Source organism: Paramisgurnus dabryanus, chromosome 13, assembly GCF_030506205.2.
Source record: "Paramisgurnus dabryanus chromosome 13, PD_genome_1.1, whole genome shotgun sequence".
Classification (NCBI taxonomy): Eukaryota; Metazoa; Chordata; class Actinopteri; order Cypriniformes; family Cobitidae; genus Paramisgurnus; species Paramisgurnus dabryanus.
Window position 1 is genome coordinate 24,862,933 of NC_133349.1, and position 18,715 is coordinate 24,881,647.

General features: G+C 37.6%; 1 protein-coding gene across 1 annotated transcript in view; it reads left to right on the plus strand.

Moving 5' to 3' along the window:
* LOC135728103 (syndecan-2-B-like) overlaps nt 1–18,000 on the plus strand; it is a 42,061-nt gene extending 24,061 nt beyond the window's left edge. The window contains exons 2-5 of the mRNA XM_065246186.2: nt 11,396–11,507; nt 14,421–14,602; nt 14,904–15,036; nt 16,267–18,000. Of these exons, the coding sequence (XP_065102258.2) occupies nt 11,396–11,507; nt 14,421–14,602; nt 14,904–15,036; nt 16,267–16,430 (591 nt within the window). The 3' untranslated portion in view covers nt 16,431–18,000. The remainder of the gene's footprint in view (nt 1–11,395; nt 11,508–14,420; nt 14,603–14,903; nt 15,037–16,266) is intronic.
* Nucleotides 18,001–18,715: the final 715 nt, after the last annotated feature.

Consider the following 18,715-nt stretch of genomic DNA (forward strand, 5'->3'; position numbering starts at 1 on the left):
AGTATGTGTGGTTTAGGCTAAGATTAATTTAACAAGCATAATTCAATAGCAAATAAGGTTACGCTCAATTATGGCGCACTTTTTTGTATATAACAACTTGTTTTATGCATTTGTATATAATGAGCTCTAAAACTAATGGATTCTTTGTCTTTATTCCGTTCTTTAGCCGAAGCCTTTCCTTTGCCGGCTTTTATTCATTAGTCACAGTTCAAACAGAGAAAGATTAAAAAGCCTTTTTTTTTACATTTCAAGGTGTTTTCTGTTTCATTTGCTATCTTTTGTAAAGTTTGTGTCTCTGCACACACGAGCACACAGAGGAACATCTGCAGCTCATCCAACTCATTACCCAATAGTCATTACATAGCTGCCCCACTGTTTGGTTTTTCTTCTGCTCTTTATTTCTTGTTTACTTCGGGTTATATAAAATTGATGCATATTTGTTTCAAAGCTCCATACACGAGTCAACGACTCTGTGAGTGAATTTCTTTTGCTTTTGTGCTGCAGATTAAATGCAATGTTCAGTAAAGAAGCTTTAAAAGACATAAGACGTAGTAGAAAATGTGAGCGTCATGAATGACATAATCAACACTTCTTTGTATGATAACAAGTGTAAAAACCAGCCCATTCTCATGATTTGCGTATAAATGGCACGCAGTGGGAAATACATAGTCGTGCAATACATACGCCAAATTTCAATTTTGCCTGAATATGAGTGAATATTTCAGTCCTTCTTGTTCCATTAATACGGCGCATCTTTATGTATCATTTTTTGTATTCGTTTTTCTTTTACCATTGTCGCTTGTATTTGGAGTTAGAACTACATCAAATGAAATTTCAAACCCCAATTCTAACCCCAACTCTAAGCGACCATAGTTTAAAAATGGACAAAAAATTGTAAAACCTATATAATAAATGAAATCCTAAAGCAAATACCAAATCTAAACCCAAACCCAAGCGACAATGGTTTAAAATTAAGAAACCAATACATAAAACTACACAAATAGATTTTCGTATTAAATGAACGGGAATTACTAGCGTATCATATGCGCGCAAAATTGGATTTTGGCGTATGTATTGCACAACTTTTTATACGCACTTGAGAATGATGGGTATCCACATATAGACGGTTTCATCGGACATACGTGCGCTGACACGATACATGTCTGGATCCGAACTTTACTTCTGGTTTCATTTTTTTTATGGTCTGACTAGTTGCTAAACTGATCCCTTGAACAAATGCCTCGTCGAAAATAACAAATGTTTTGGTTTCCTAGGTAATCTATGTGTTGTTGTTTTGCTTGTTATATAAATAAACTACGTTCAAAGAACTTTGTTGTTATGTATTCTTAGCGGAGTTTACCGGAAGTTACGTGCGGACCACGACAGACGCTTGTTTATGTTGTTACTGCTGAAACCGTCTATACATTTATTTGACACATTCTAGTTTAAAGTTATAGTTCAGTGAAAAATAAAAATTACCCATGATTTAGTCAGCCTCAAGCCATCCAAGATACTTATGTCCATCATCTTTCAGACAAACACAATTTGAGTTATTCTAGTAAATGTCCTGGCTCTTCCAAGCTTTATAATGGTAGAAAACAGGGTCTACCCTACTGAAAAATCCAGCTAAGACCAGCATAAGCTGGTAGCTGGTTTTAGCTGGTTTAAGGTGCTTTATGCTGGTCCTCCCAGCCTGACAAAGCTGGTCATGCTGGTGGGCCAGCTGGTCTTCCAGCCTGACCAACTAAGTCCAGCTAGACCAGCATAAAAAGTGACCAAAACACAGCTAGACCAGCTTGCTACACCAGCAAAACCAGCTAAAACCAAGCTGGAGACCAGCTAAAACCAGCTCACCAGCTTATGCTGGTCTAAGCTGGATTTTTTTGTAGGGAATGGCTTTCAAGCCAAAAAAAGTGCATCCATTCCTCACAGAAGTAATCCACATCCATAGGTAAATAAAGGCCTTCCTGAGGGTAATCGATGCAAAAAATATCCATATTTCAAACTTTAAAAACTGTAAAACCTGATAAGTTAATTTAAACCATATACGGAAACCGATTGCCTTTAACCATTTAAGTTTTAAAACACATACATATGAGTACTGTGAACTTAAATATATTGAGTCATTTTATATTTAAATTCACAGTACTCATATGTATGTGTTTTAAAACTTAAATGGTTTGAGGAATTTGTTTACCTCAAATGGTTTGAGAAACTTTTCAGGTTTTACAGTGTATAATAATAAGCTTCAGTTAGCGGCCAATACACATTCACCAGAGTTTGATTACACAGAATTGAAAAAGTTAATATATATCATAAAATGTCATAAAACCGGGCCCCCCGGGACAATCTGACGGCCCCCAGTTTTATATAGATGTGCATTTTCCATCACTGAAAGTTTTAACAACTTTTTAAGATACTGATTCTGAACACAGCATTTTACATTTCTGTAAATGTACAAAATGTTTGTAGAATTCACACAGCGAGCATTTTTGTGTTAGGATTAATTGTTTGTTGCTTAATAGTCTTGCATAGCCAGACATTTGAGTGTCAACATAGTGTCTGGTTTACTTTGTAGTCCTCTGACTGTGAATTGCTTATTTAGACTGAAAGGAACTGTTTGACCAAGAACTGTTTAAGCTGTTTTTGTGTGCAGAATGCATTAGACGGTCAGTAAACGGACTGTGGGTGGACACGTCGTTTGAGGCTGAAAGAAGTTGCTAAACAACTTGCTGTAACACTAGAATTGTCGCATGCTTGCACTATATATCATTGCTGTTGCGAAGCAGACCACTTTGGAAAGACTCAAGGTTACCCTGACTTCAAAATGGCCCATGATTTTAAAAGACATAAAATGTAGTGCCCAAATGGCTTTTTAAGACTGCATTGGGTTAATGTGTCAACGTGTTACATGTATAAGGGTTGTGTGCTAGGTCAATGTTTGAAAAACATACACTATGGGGCATTTTCCCGGACAAAGTTAAGGTTAAGCCAAGACTAGGCCTTAGTAATATTTGGACATTTAAGTCGTTTTTACAAACATACCTTACAAAAAACAATACTGGTGTGCATCTTAAGACAAAACAATGGCACTGATATATGTTAAGATATGTCAGTACAAAGTGTTTTAAATTAAGGCGTGCATTAGTTTTAGTCTGGGACTGTCCCTATATCTTTAAGTAAGTGATGTAGAGATACCTAAAGTCAACATTTGTGTCTATGCTATCAGAAAAAGTGCTCAAAATATGCATCCCATTTGTCACTGGGGCAGTAACCTTTTCGAAAGTACAGCTACGCGCCTTGAAAGTTCATATTAGTACATCAGAGGGTACCAAAGAGAGCCTTTTAGTACCTCAAAGATACATATTGGTACCACATGTATACACATCTGTACCTAATGGTTCATAGTACCTTTTCAAAGGGTACTGCCCCTGCAACAGCTGCGGTACAGTACATATTACATATGTACAGTTAGTTGACTATGTTCATAGAAGTTCACAGAAGAACACAGCAGATGTTTTTCTTTCAAGAGGAGAGATTGTGGCTTTACAGCATCATTGTATAAAAGGTGTAAGTGTGAACTAGGGAGACGCACAGTGTTTTCCTGCAGCTGGGGTCGAGCAGCAGACTATGTGAAATTACACATCCAGGCCTCAGGGGCATGAAAAGGAATTTCAAAGGAAGCACGGCAGTCTGCTTCATATTGAGATTATATTAAGGGAAGCGAAAGCAGTCTGGAATGTGTAAAGGGGCCTTTCGGAGTGTAATAATCATATTAGTCTGCCTGTGTGAACCTCAGCATCCCTCGGCTGCCAAAATAACCTGCTTTGTCTCCTGCATTCTGCATCTTGAATTCACTGGCAGTTTTCTGTCTTCTTTTCATTTCCGTTTTCTGTCTCACATCCTTTCAACTCTGTTCGACTCTATAATTGTCCAAGGTTTCTTAAGAGTCATCTCTTTTCTACCTTTTTATAACTGAAGAACAGTTTTCACTTCTTTTGAAACAGTTCTTCGGATGTTCTTTAAATGGATCCATTTAGCCAAAAATCGTTCGTTTATGGCATCGTGAATCACCTTTGTTTTTAAAAGTGTGTGTGGTGGTTACAAATCACCTCAATAAAGCGATTTGTCATAAAACACCTCAATATACACTGTCACCTGTGTATATAACCATTCGTGTGGTTATAGTCATGATTAAAGTAAAATAACTTTCAGTGGGCATCTTGGTTTCCATTTGATTTTATGCGCATTTTGAAGTATCGCATAAGAATGACGGAAACAGCTAATTTTGAATAAAAATCGCTTTATTTGGAAAAGTTTTTTTGCTTGCTTGAGGTGGTTTTTGACTTATAAAGAGTAAATATAAATAATGGGATGTGGAATCTCATTTGCAGAATAAATTCTGATGTAGTGACATTAAAGGCGAGGTGCATGATTTTTGAAAAACACTTTGGAAAAGGGTAGCAAGTACCAAAACACACTTGTAGCAAATCAGCAGTAGGGGGCGAGTCTACTAATCAACATCGTTGCCTGGGTTGCATATGTGTGGGGCGGGTCTATCAAAAGAAGGTCCAGATTTATGGGTAGGGGCGTTTTTGTTTAGGTGATTTCAAATGTCAACATTGGCTTTCAGAGATCATGCACTCTGCCTTTTAACCAACGGGACTGACTGTCTAGAGCCCTTTTCACACAGACATTCCGTAAGATACACAGGTAAGGCATCCTGGAATTTTCCGGGACCGTTTGATTTTTTATTAATTCACACTGACATGATTGATGGTCCCGGAAAGACACGTGACCTGTTGAAAGTCCCGCCCTCTCTTCTACGCAGCGTCCGAAGTTTGCATATTATTTATTATTTCTCTCTCCAGAAACCACTCGCGTGCATTTTTGTTTATGATAAGACTATAAAGGAGTGCGTGAACGCACAGTTCTATGCTGGTGAATGATCTCAGGTTCAGAATGGACATTTGACGAGCTCCCTGATCTCTGCTTTAATACAGTTTTCAGACATTTCTCATCGTGATTGTTTATATGCATTTAAAACCCGCATTTTGAGAGGCTGAACGATATATCTTGTTGGGATGACGCGCGGGAATTTTCGTTTGTTATAGCTCAAATGAGCATGTGACGCGATATTCTTTTATGCTGCTGAATGATCTCCGTTTCAACGCAGTAAGTGACGAGCTAACTTACCTTATATCTGCTTCAGAGGCAGCATTCCAAGGCAGGAAGGCATCAAGGCACGTCCGAATCCAATGATTGGTTTACTTCCTGTGCGATACCTTCATCGTCTTGTCCCACAAAATAAAATGGTGGCCAGGAAAGCAGCTGCAGCACAAATTTGGTGTTAAAAAGTTTTATTTCACTTTTTACACCTTTTAATTGCATTCCTAGTGAGAAATTAGTATTTATATATGCGATTAGTTATCACAAAGGTGCTCTCTGTTTATATTTCAAACAGAATTCCATTACGCTGACTATAAAGTCTGTCCGAATTGTTTTTCGGGAGCTGCCTTCAAAGTTATTGCCTCATGACAAATCAGCTGCCTAAGCTTTCGGATGCAGCCTTTGTCTTTCCCGTCGGGCTTGACGTCGTTGTTATGCCCTTGCTGCTAGTGCCTGCATCAAAAATGCTACATTCCTTCTTCTGTGCACAGAATTCAGTTTGACAACAAGCTGCACTGCTAAATTTATAACTTCGCAAATCCTAACTAAATGCCTAAATGTGAAAATGACTAAATGTAAATGCAATCTTGTCTCCATTTTCTAACGTGCCTTGTTTTATTTACTGTTGGTTACTAGATTACTAATACCACCATAATTCGCTTGAACAACTTGATGGAAATGCACCCAATTCACATTTCTTTGTTTTTCTTTTTGGACGATTTTGAAAAGATTCACTTCACGTTTGATGGAAACCCCACTTAAGTAAAATAATTAATTTTGTCTATGATATACGATGGCAGTCATAACAGTCCAATAAACTATTGTAGACAATACCCATTTCTTTTGATCTCACACATAATATCTTTACTATATACGGTTTCTCCAGCAACAACATAAACAAATAAATGGAACTTCCTGTAGACTTTCACATAGAATCAATAACAACATAGTCTGCCAAACCTCTCCGCACGCTGCACGTGATGCATGTTCGTCATCTTTCCTCATCTTAAGCAAACCAAAATTGATTTTCGAGAATGTATTTGTTTCAGAGATCAGTTTAACCACTAGCCAGACCAATAAATAAATACAGACCAGAAGTTAAGTTCAGGTACGTAGCGCGTAGATAAAACCTAGTAAGACTAACACAAAAACTACACACAAGGACTACTTTCAATCAAGATGACAGACTGCTGAGATCTATGAATTTTACCATCCAGAGGTTGACGTCAGTGAATTGGCTTTTGGAAAAGGGTTGTTTTTCCACCATGTGGTATAACAGAAGCCACTGTGATGGACATGTACCACAAATCTGAGCAGTCAGTTTTAATGAAGCTGGTTTTCTCCTGGTGTTTACACAGACGGTGCCACCTGGACACATGCCACTAGCACTTACTGTCGTAACCATCCTTCATTACGTGAAGGTGAATCATGGTGAAATAATTTCCGTAGCTTAATTGGGAGAGCAGAAAATTCCCTGCGAACACACATACTGGTGTAGAGAATTTTATAGGATAAAAGTGTCTGCAATATGTGTAAATGTGAAATCATGTTAAATTAAAGCGATTTGCTGCCATGGGCGGGATTTGAATTTGGCCATGTTATTTCCTGTCTCCATTCAGTCATCAGTAAATGTTTTTCTTCTGTGTACTTCAAACATCCGCCTGCCAAATCCAGCATGTGTGTTAGTTCTTTAGCTCACCAGTTTAACTTGCTGGCTGGACACCATGTGTAACACAAGTTGGTGATGGTGTATGGAGAGAGAAAGAGAGAGAGAGAGAGAGAAAGAGAGAGAGAGAGAGAGAGAGAGAGACATGTGGTGCGCTGAGCCGCTTGGCAGGTCTGTTTGAGTGAGAAGAGTGAGCTGGTTGTGAGTTTTAGAGTTTCCTGTGCCGTGGTTTCATTGGCAGAGGCTGAAAGAGAGCGACTTAGAGCCTTACACAATACAGCACTTGTGCTACAGTCCGGGAACTCAGGAATGTGGCTCTCACCTTCATATGGCTGACGAGAGTTTGTTTTGGAATGAGAGATTTTATCCAACACACTTGTACCTCCCTCTCTCACTCCTTTTCCCTTTCCATGGCTGTCCTCAAAGAAAAGGACTTCTGCTTAAAATCTGACTTTCCCACCTTTAGCAGTTTCATAATATTGGTACGTTGTACATAGTATTCGTCCCTTTAATAGATTGACTAGGTCCTTTGCGCCAAATTCAACTAATCAGCCCTCATGTGGCACCACGCAAAACGTTCAGCGTGTGACTAAGAATGATTAAACAGCATACTACCCTTGAATCACTCTTGTGCGACTGTGATGTCACACGCCGATTGTTCTGCGCAGAGCCACTGAAGTCGAACAATCCTGTTTCCCTAATTAACACGCTAAGAAGCTGATGAGTTGAATCAGGAGTTTTATATACTGTAGGAAGGATCTAAAACATTTTGAGAGGTGGGTCGTGAGGACTGGAGGTAAGAAACGCTAAAGCCTCTTTCCGAGAATTCGCATTCAATTAAACCTTAGGAATTTCTAGGGTGCTTTCTAAATCATTTTAGCCATTCATTAAAGTCAGTTTTCAGGAAACACATAGGTGTGAAAATCTCAGGGAGCCTTAGGGATTAAAATCTTTCACACTGAAAAACAAATTAGGTAACAGTGATGCACAGTATGTGTGAAGAAATTATTTTAAGGTTTAATACTGGTATCTTCAGATTGACTTTGACGTGTTTCGGCATTTCCTTTTAGTCTCTTTATGGTTCTGTTTTCTCCGCGACACAAAAATGTCATGCGATGTAGCCGAAATTGCCTCTTTCATACTATATATAAGGCGAAAATCAGTAGGCGTGACAAGTGGCATGTCCGAAATTCAAAGTATTTAAAAAACAGTAGGCGAAAAGTACCTGATGATCTACTACTTCTTGCTAGATTTTCTTGCATTCTATGGACACTTTTCTATCCCGGGAGAGAATCACCCAACAAAGAAGATGGATAGGTGTCAGCTCTATTCAAATGTACAGTATAAGGTACATTTCAGGGCTCCAGACTACCACCAAATGGTGGCATTTTGCCACCAAAATTTGAGAGTGTGCCACTGAATTTTACATCTAGTCGCACTGTGCGACCAGTAAATTGGAAACAGCACATTGTACTTTCTGCATCTATCATCAAAGTATTTATTATTAATACAGTGTATTACTTAGTAGAAATGTGAATATTTGGTTAGCATGTTGGCAATGATTTCGTCCAGGAATCGTAAAATCAAAATGCTTAAAAATGGGTTATATCTACCGCATTCATCGGATCTTGCTCATCCAACTTTCACTCCGTTAATAATGCACGTGCTTGCAGCGGGATAATATAATTTAACCAAAAACAACTTCTCATTTCTTATTGCCTGGTAGGATGCATTCATGAGGCACTGCAAGGAACGACAAGTGGATGACATCAAAGTAACGCGAGCGATTTGAAATCAGCCTCGTCCACAAGATTTCTCGCGGTACACTCTGATGTCATCTGCTTGTCAGTTCTTGCACACTCAAAAAACTCGAAGCAGAACGGCATTGTTTAAATTTTGAATAACTCAATAAAATTGTGGGCAGGATTTCCATCCAATATGAATGTGTACCCCTAACTCATAAAAAACTGCTTTACACAATAAAAATATATTGAGTTGGTCCAACTCAATTTAAAGTAAATGGCAATACTCAATTAGTTGCCTCAACTCCATGTAGTGTAGTCTGAATAACTCGATTTAGCGTAGTTTGAATAACTCAATGTGGTGTAGTCTGAAGAACTCAGTTCTGTTATTTTATATAAAAAAATTTATATCATAGTAATTAGCATAAACACATGTTAGCATGCTAATAATAATAACATATGATACTTTGGATGAGCATGTGAGAAGAGACTGATCTCCAAACAGGCATTAACACAGTCAGTGCTCATTGATAGAAATACGTCACATCCACAACCTAACCACAAGCGAAACTCTTCTGCACGATGGTAACAAAACAATTTGAAAAAAATATAACACAAACGCTTCTAAATCAATAAGATAAACGGACATTAAACAAAGAGAGTCTTTCTCATACCTAAAAATGCATAAAATAACACTTAATTAAAAAATTACTCTCCAAAAGCAGTTGCATGCAAAGCATGCTGGGAAATTCTTTTTCCAGAACCCAAACTCACACTAATTGTGTTAACGCAATTAAAAAGAAATCAATAAATTATAATACATATTTATTTTGTGTTATACTAATTCAATATATATATACTTATTGCTCTTAATGAGGTATTTTACATTTATTGAACACAATTTTAATGTGTCATTTCTAAGAAAGGCTTGAATCGTTTCTTTGAGTGTATAAATAACAATGTAACCTTTAGGCCGAAGTATAGTTGACTTACGTGTAAGCGAGGGTCCGGGTACAGTGCATGTGACGCTATTTTTATCATCAGAAAAGTGCAGATTTCTGAATACCTGCGTAGTATGTAGCCCAGGAGATGCATTGCTTTTTGTGGCAATGCACATGCGTTGAACGTCTGTGCACACATACGAATAAAAAAACTATAATTTGCAAGGCTGTGCTTTTGACCGTACCCCAGGCTTTATGATGACAGCAATGTAGGATTATAAGTGTGTTCCTTAAATGGATGAAAAAGAGGTAAAAAGCATTTTTATATTTCCTAATGTAATTCAAGTTTTGTTATTCTAAGCTTTGAAGGTTTGCCGTCCTCCTCTGTATTCTCTAAGCGACGGTGGCTCATGAAAGGCTTTGGTTTTGTAAAGAGGCCATGAAGAGTATGTGGAGTCAAACAGATGTTGATGTATGTTTAAGATGTCCTGAGCAGAACCTATGGCTGATCACAGGCTCTGCCTCTTCTGAGGCTTTATTTAGGCTCCCATTGGCTTTCAAGCCCCGTTTAATCTCTCCCCCTCAGTGGCTCTGAAAACGGCACCCGCTCAGCCTCCTGTTATTGTGTAGTCTTTGAAGCCACCCCCTTTTCATCTCTCTCTCTCTCTCATTCTCTGATCTATTGGGTGTTTATATTCTGCATGAGTGAATGACCGCCATAAAACGAACCTTATCACCCGGGTGTCATTATTTATCAGTTGAGTGAACAGGAGGATTCGGAATGCACACAAAGGTGCATGAAGTAATATCCAATTCCATGACTTTAATTAAACACACACATACACACATTGTATGTGTGCTTTTATACAATATATGATTGTTCGACCTCCTGCAATATAAGAAATACGTGAGGAAACTGTGTTATTTCAATTCCACGTAAAGCTGCTTTGTAACAATGAATTGTGAAAAAGCGCTATATAAATACATTTTGAATTTGTATTGAAAGTGCAGGAGGCTTGACCTGCTCTCTTGGCTGCGCTTTGTGCTTTGTATAAGGGTTCATGGTCAGAAGAGATCAGAGATGGCTGAGCCTGAGTGAACCCGAATAGAGAAGTCTATGGGAGAGAACGACATTATCAGAGGGTGTGACGGTCATCATGCTGAAAACACAAAAGGTCACCGGTTTTTGGAAATCGACATACGGCTCCATCGGCCTCTCTGTCCTGACAACAATGATAGCCTTCTGCATTTGTGTGCTGGAGCGTGTCTCCAACCTTGAAGCATTACTTTAGAGCGATAAACCCTTTGTTAGTCGTGCAGTGTGCGGAGAAATGGCAGATGTTCACTTTGAGATTGTTGTTTTAGCACCGTTTTAGTGGGTCAGAGAGCTTTAAGAGAGTTTGTTCCTGAGGGAGAAAATCAAACATTACTTTCCTTCGAGGTAGTTTCCAGGGAAACTGAGGTGGGAGGAACCTTGGGAAGGCGTTTTTGTTGTTTATCTCTTAAGCGTAACACAAAATCATCCAGGATCTGTGTTGTTTTGAAATGGATTACAGGGTATTGTATGATATGTAAATAGTACAAGTAGGACAAATGGTTGGGGTTGGGAAAACAAACAACACTGTATTGATATTCTCATGGCAAAAATCTGGAATTTTTGTTTATATTTGATGTCGTGACCTACAAATTTTGTACCACCAGCTCCCTGCACTCTCAAACAACAAAGCACATATCTTTTTAGTAGATAAACATTATGTATGTTCCAAAGAGGAACGACTAAATGTTGTTTATAAGAAAAGCTTAAAAGTCATGTGTTGTGGTGACTTAGAAAGGTTGTTTTTTTAAGCATGTACTTTTCTTTCTAATAATCTGTGCAGGTGCTGGTCTCGGGTCAGTCCCCTTCGTTAACTGATGATCTCTATCTGGTTGGGCAGCAGTCTGGTGATTACCCTTTAGATGATGATGACTTCACTTCTGGTTCAGGATCTGGTAAGGATGTCTCAAATTAGGGATGCACCGATACCGATACTGGTATCGGGTATCGGCCTCGATACCACATTTTCTAAAGTACTCGTACTCGTTAAAAGTCCCCCGATACCAGGGATCGATACCACGGTCTGAGAAATGTCTATGTTTGGGAGGCGTGTAAGGGGTTAATGCCTCTTGTGTTGTCCAAAGAGGCAGAGTTTAGAACAAACTAGAAAACTAGTCCCTTGTTTTTTTGTTAAATTATATGACTAAAGCTGTTACCTGTAAATTTAAATCATGTTTTTTATTAAGTACTCGGTATCGGCAAGTACTGAAATGCAAGTACTCGTACTCGTATTCCAAAAAAGTGGTATCGGTGCATCCCTATCTCAAATCACTGTCTAATTTCAAAATAGCTCAACTTTTATTATTATGACTACATTATTTTCAACCCACCATTGGGTCAGAAAGGGACAAACCCAGCTTTTGGGTTAAACTAACCCAGAAATTTTTTATATTTGACTCAACAATGAGTTAAAACAACCCTGGATAGGTTAAATTACTGTATAACCCAACTGGTTGGGTTTGTCCCTTTTCGACCCAATGCTGGGTTGAAAATAACCCAACATTTTTTAAATGCATTTATACAGTATTACTTATAATGCACATATATTTTCATGCGCTTGATATTGTCCGTAAGCAGTCACCCGGAGCTATACGACACAAGTTCTTATTTCTATAGAGACAGGAAATAAAAGGACCTCACTTGGAAGAGTGTCAGTGAGGACATTGGGCAACCAAGTTGTAAATACACATTTCACTTTTGAGTCATGTGATGCTTACCGACCCGCTCCTTTTATTTTCCCCCTATAGTAAGGTGACCAAATATAAACCAGTAACTGTCTCGATAAATGCACAACCAACATCAGCCATCTTGCAAACAGACAAACGCATAGCACTTGCCCCTCCCACAAGAAGCTGATTTTGCCTCTGATGCGCGTCAAATGCTTGCTTTTTCCTAGAGCGAAGTAGACGCGCAAATGCATTCAAACTGTTCAAGCGGCAAACTAGGTGCGGTAGACGCGATTTTGACGCCTCAAGCGCAGTTGGTGTAAACGCAGCATAACAGCGACTCAAAATCCTACAGAGCAGTCAACTCCCGACTTGCTCTTGCTGTATTTTAATGTTATGCGGTTGATACACCACATGAAGTCGAACAACCTCTTGACTTGTCCCCCCAAAATTTTTCTTCTATTGCAGTTTTGCAATATATTTTCTTTTTCGAATTGCCTGAAAAAACACCTCACCCAAGCATAAAAACATTTTTGCGATACATTGAAGTTAATGCGAAATTGACCCATTTTAATTGCGGTCAATTTTTTTTTATTCGCTATTTCAATGTGCACATTTTGAAGAGTAATGGTAACGCAGTTAATGTTAGTATTAGAGCCTGACCGATAAAGGATTTTGAAGGCCAAAACCGATACAAATGTTTGTTGGTTTTAAAATCCGATATTCCGATATATCGACCGATATATTTTTTTTATTTCAGAAACACGCAACAAAACATTAACAGATTCCCTAACATTAGTTATTTGTAGTTATTTATGAGTTTAAACTAAAATAATATGATAATACATTTTAAAAAGAAACTTGTTTCTTTTATTGTCACAACAGAACAGAGGAACATCAAAATATATTAAAGTTCTGATATATAAATAAACTGTATAAAAATACAAACTTAACATATGAAACGTAAAGGCCTTTGAACAAAAACACAAAAACAACAACAACCAAATCAAAGTTACCAGTTTTAAAAGACTTGGTTCATAAATATAACTTTGAACAGGACTGGAGAAAATTCTGTTAAGTTCTGATAAATAACAACAACAGCAAAATATAAATTGCTGATCACTTGACTCAGGCAGTGGCTAGACGCCTAAATCTGGACCCCACCAGCAGCTACTGGTTCAGAGCGCTCTGTCAAAAACAACAACAGTGAGGAAATCTAATGAACGCTGTTTCGTCCATTTTTTTTATATTAATTTATCGGCCATTATGAATGCCGATACCGATAGTTTGGAAAACGCCTAATATCTTTGGCTCTAGTTAGTATTCCCTGAGATTCGAGCCCACGCACTTTCTATTGTAATGCTCTACCAGTTAAGCTACAGAAACGAGACAAATTCATGAATACATTTTTTTTCTAGAAATCTAAATAAATTAGTGTAGTGTAGCATCTGCTGTTTGACCTGCCACTCACAAAAAAGACAAGAAAAATCCTGAGATGAATAAAGTATTTAAAAGTGCCTGTTATGTTATGTAACATGGTGGTAATGGAAAGGCTTCTAGGTGGATGCTAGACAAAGCCACCCATTCTGTGAGCAGGCAGATGTTTCACCTGCGGTCGAATGCGGTGAGCCAAAACCACCGTGGTCACCCAGCAGATGTCTGCTCGGCACTGACTCCCTGCATTATTAAGTAGTCATTTCTCTGCCTTTTACTGCACTACAGCCGTGTCTTGTACCTGGCACAAGTACAGCTCAAAATGGAGAGAACCCCTGCAATATTTATATACATTTTATGTAATTCATCTGTCTCTTTTGGAAACGCCTTCAGAGTGCAGCGCAAGAATCAGCTTTTGTATCATCACATTTATATAGAACTGAAAGTCCGAGCGAGACAAGTTGGATATATATGAAGTAAAACTCTTGGACTATAAAGACTCAGTACTTTTACTGAGGTTACCTCAGGTCAGCGATGCTCAATCCAGCTCTAATAAACAAATCATTTGAAATGTATTGGCATCTGTGTTAGAGTTGATTGTAACCAAACCATGAGGAAAGTACATCAGTAGATCTCCAAGAGCAGGATTATATACTAATAGCAGTCTATTCTCTCTTTATTTACTCAATATTTCTTCTGGCCTTGTAGGTTTCAGTGATACAGATGATGATGAGGATACATCCACAGTAAGTGTGCATTACACAGACTTTAACGGAGGTTCCACTGAGGAGCCCATCTACACCAGCAGCCCCAGCTTAGAGTCCTCCACCTCCAGAGAGACGGACAGAGTCAACATAGAGACGTTCATTGATACAGACCCGAAAACAGAGGTACGATTGCTCGTCCGTTTCTGCTGTAGTGCAGCTGCCTCTGACACTCCCAAAGCCTTGCACCAACTCCCAATGCAACCTATACCTGCACAGTCTGCAAAACATTGACAGCCTGTGATATTGCACCTCTTTGACTCATCCACTAATATGCTGTCTCTAACAGTTTTACTGTATATCACAGTTATGTTAGATCCTTCAGTCTTGTTATGGGATCCCATCACTTTTTCTGACAATATCTACAAGTTGAATGTTTTTTTCTCTGTCAGCAGTTTCAATGGTAACCTTTTCGTTCTCTCTATAGTTTTCAGAAAATCAGACAGAAAAGCCCCAGGTCACCGTTGAAGCCACTAGCTCACCAAATGTTGCGAACGGTGCTGATACACAGCATAAAGTTCCCACAGAAAACCTCTTTCATAGGACGGAAGTGCTGGCAGGTACGTTTATAAATGTAGCAGAAACCACTGCTTGTGTGTCCACCTTTATTCATATATTTATAACATTTATTTGTATTTAAGTATATCATAAATATATATATATGTAAGGATTAACTGATGACGGGCCGTTTAATTATAAAAAAAATAATGCAACCCAAGGTGGTAATGTGGCACAACATGAAGCGTGTGTGCATTTTTTAAGTTTATACCATATGTCTGTTGAATGCTGTATTCTGATTGGGTGAGAAATGGTCAACGGGTATGCATTATTTTTCGATAACTTGTCAAATGTCTTAAAAATAGGCACAAGAGCAATGCTTGTGGAAACCGTGGTATAAGCATAATAATTGACTCGGGTTCTTTGAATTATTTAAAAATAATGCACATCCAAGGTGGTAATGCGGCACGACGCGAAACGGAGTGCCATTACACCGCAAATGTGCATTATTTTCAAATTATTCAACGGCCCGTTGTCAATTATGCCTTACATAACTTAGGCGTGGAGTAAATTATTCCACTTATACCAGGATTACCACAGACATTGCTCTGGTGGTTATTTTAAAGGGGACATGTCAAGATACATTTTTAAGATGTCAAATAAATCTTTGGTGTCCCCAGAGCACATATGTGAAGTTTTAGCTCAAAATACCATATAGATTATTTATTATAACACGTTAAAATTGACAATTTTTAGGTGTGTGCACCTAATGTGGCGTTTTGGGTGTGTCCTTTAAAATGCAAATGAGCTGATGAAATTCAAACACTGATCACAATGATGGTGAATTATTTTTTCTCTTTCACTTTCTCTATGCACTAAATGGCTGTGCCGTGGTTAAATAGTGCAGAATAAGGGGCGGTACTATTATAATAAGATCTCCTTATGACATCATAAGGAGAGCCAAATTATAATGACCTATTTTTTCACGTGCTTGTAAAGAATGGTTTACCAAAACTAAGTTACTGGGTTGATTTTTTTCACATTTTCTAGGTTGCTAGAAGCACTGGGACCCAATCATAGCACTTAAACATGGAAAAAGTCAGACTTTCATGCCATGTCCCCTTTAAGACAATTGACAGGTCAAGTGTGCGTTTATCTAAAAAAAAAGGGATACATGTGGGACATTTTTCTACCAAACTGAATAAAGCGTTCAACAGCCATGTAGACAGGGTCACAAATTTCAATATGATTATGAGTTAAATATAATAAATGTATTTGTGTCGTTCTTGCAGCGGTTATAGCCGGTGGAGTAATTGGCTTCCTGTTTGCCATCTTCCTCATCCTCCTTCTTGTGTACCGTATGAGAAAGAAGGATGAAGGCAGCTATGACCTTGGAGAGCGTAAACCACCCAGCTTAGCCTATCAGAAAGCTCCAAGTAAAGAGTTTTATGCCTGAATGACCAATCGTTGCCAACAGTAACATCTTTACGACAACCATCTCCTCTTCAAGAATAACCTGGGTCGGTTGCACCTCGAAGAGAGTTTTGTATTGGAGCTCTGTACTCATTTGAAAATGTAACAAAGAATTATTTGCTTCACGAAGCCAACCAAGGCTTGTATTTTCTGTTTTGGGATAAAAAATGGCAAACATTTTTTTCTATGGTTTTTGAAAACTGTTGGAAAACAACTATATGAAATCACAGGTTTTAGTCAATGTAACAGTAGACGTATGTTATGTTAAAGAACAAGACAATTCAGAGATGGAAATGATGGTTTATATGTGCTATATCTGATACCTTTAATTTTTCACTGATTAGATGTCAGTAACTTATGATCTCAGTGTTGACTTTATTAATAATTTTGTTTTCATCTCAGCTTTTTGTTTTGCATTGTTTCTCCTGTGGCTTCTGTGCCGTTTTCTTTTGTTCTTTTCTGTCAATATGAATGTTTGCATTTTGTCTGGCCAATAATCAAAGCATTCCAAAAAAACAGAATGTTTAGACATGTTTTATCATTTCATGTATTTTATTTTTCTATTGTAATGGATACAGTGTTAAAGTCCCTGAAAGTAAAAAATTTTAGCCTATAAAGCCAAGAACACATTCCAACATGCTTGTACTCTTTCAGTTCCTCATCTCTCTCTATCTTTATATCAAGCATTCATGCCGGGTCATTAAGAACACTTAGCTGTATTACATTTATTGCTTTCTAAATACTCTGACAATTGACTTCTTTTTTTACTTAAATTACTTAAGTAAGTTTGAATTGCACACAACTTTAATTTTGATTTAGATGAGTTAGTTACTTCCATAAAACATATTTTCTTATGAAATATGGTAACTTTCAGAGGAAGTCAGTTTTGAATATGAACAAGTTTGGTGAGAACGAAAATTCATGAGAGGTTTATGTCATTTACTCAGTAAAAGACAGCAGTATTACTGTAGTATTTCTACACCCACACTCTTCCCAAACGACACATTTTCAACGCTCCGTCTGATTGAATCCCTAATGAAGGCCGTTTTTCTTTCATAATATTAACCTTGATGTTTAAACAGATTTTAAAATGAATTTGCTTATATTCTGCTGAATGTCTCTGACCTTCCAAAGACTTAACATTGTTAACATTGATGGTGATTAATAGTGTGTATCACATTTGCTCATTTTTACTCTCTCTTCTTATGTGCATTTCCATTACATTTCCTTTCGAGACTTGACCATTTAGTCAATGACCTCTCTGTATATGTTAATATATGATAATTTATAGAATATAATTATTTATATAGTACATATTATATGTAATATGTTAGTTCAAATCTACGAAAATGTATATTCACAAATGTTTTAGAAGCCCTTGAAGTGCCTACTGTTCTAAAACAGATATACAGGGATTTAAGGACATTTGTGCATCAGAACGATGTTAAAAGTTGGAACTGGAGAAATTTGATGTATGCTAATGTCGCAGAATTACAGAAACAGTATTGTATTTCAAAACACTACTGAATAAACATTTTCTCATGGTATTTTAATTATGTTTCTTGCATGTCTACCTGAATACACCCTAAGCGCCTCTCTTTGGAGATTGTACTTGAAGTCTTCTATCTTTCTGTGTATGGATGCGTGCGTGCATGATGAGTCACTACATGCATGCCAATTGTCTCTTGACTCTCTCTCCAGACCATCAAACATAGTCTGTGCTGGAAATGTAACACCTCTGAAGAAGATCGCACTGGGATTTGTTCTTAGATGTTAGAGCTGTGACAGGAAGGTGTATTGAACGTGCAAGATGCCACACAAACTCTTTCTGGATCTCACACTTAGTTGTCACAACACCAGACAGCCTGGAAAATATATTATGCACTAATATTTACATAATTATGAGCTGCACAAGCTTGACAAACAAGTGCATTTTACATTTCAGAAAGACGTTTCTGTAAGATTTAATCTATTTTATCAGATAAAAATGTCTTTAGACTAAAAAACTGCTTACAAAATTACATTAAAATGTTGAGATTTTCTGAACTTTTGATGAGGTGGATTATTTTAAATGAAAATTTAAATATTATCCTCTTTTACATTTCCTGTATGATGTATACATCCTTGGTATAATGAAAAGTTTTGGTAAAAAAAAAAAATCTTAATAACATTTGTATGTATTACAAATATATAAACCCAGCTGTTTATATTTTCATAAACCCCTGATGATATAGTCCAGACATCAGAAAATATCAGTCTTTGCTTGTG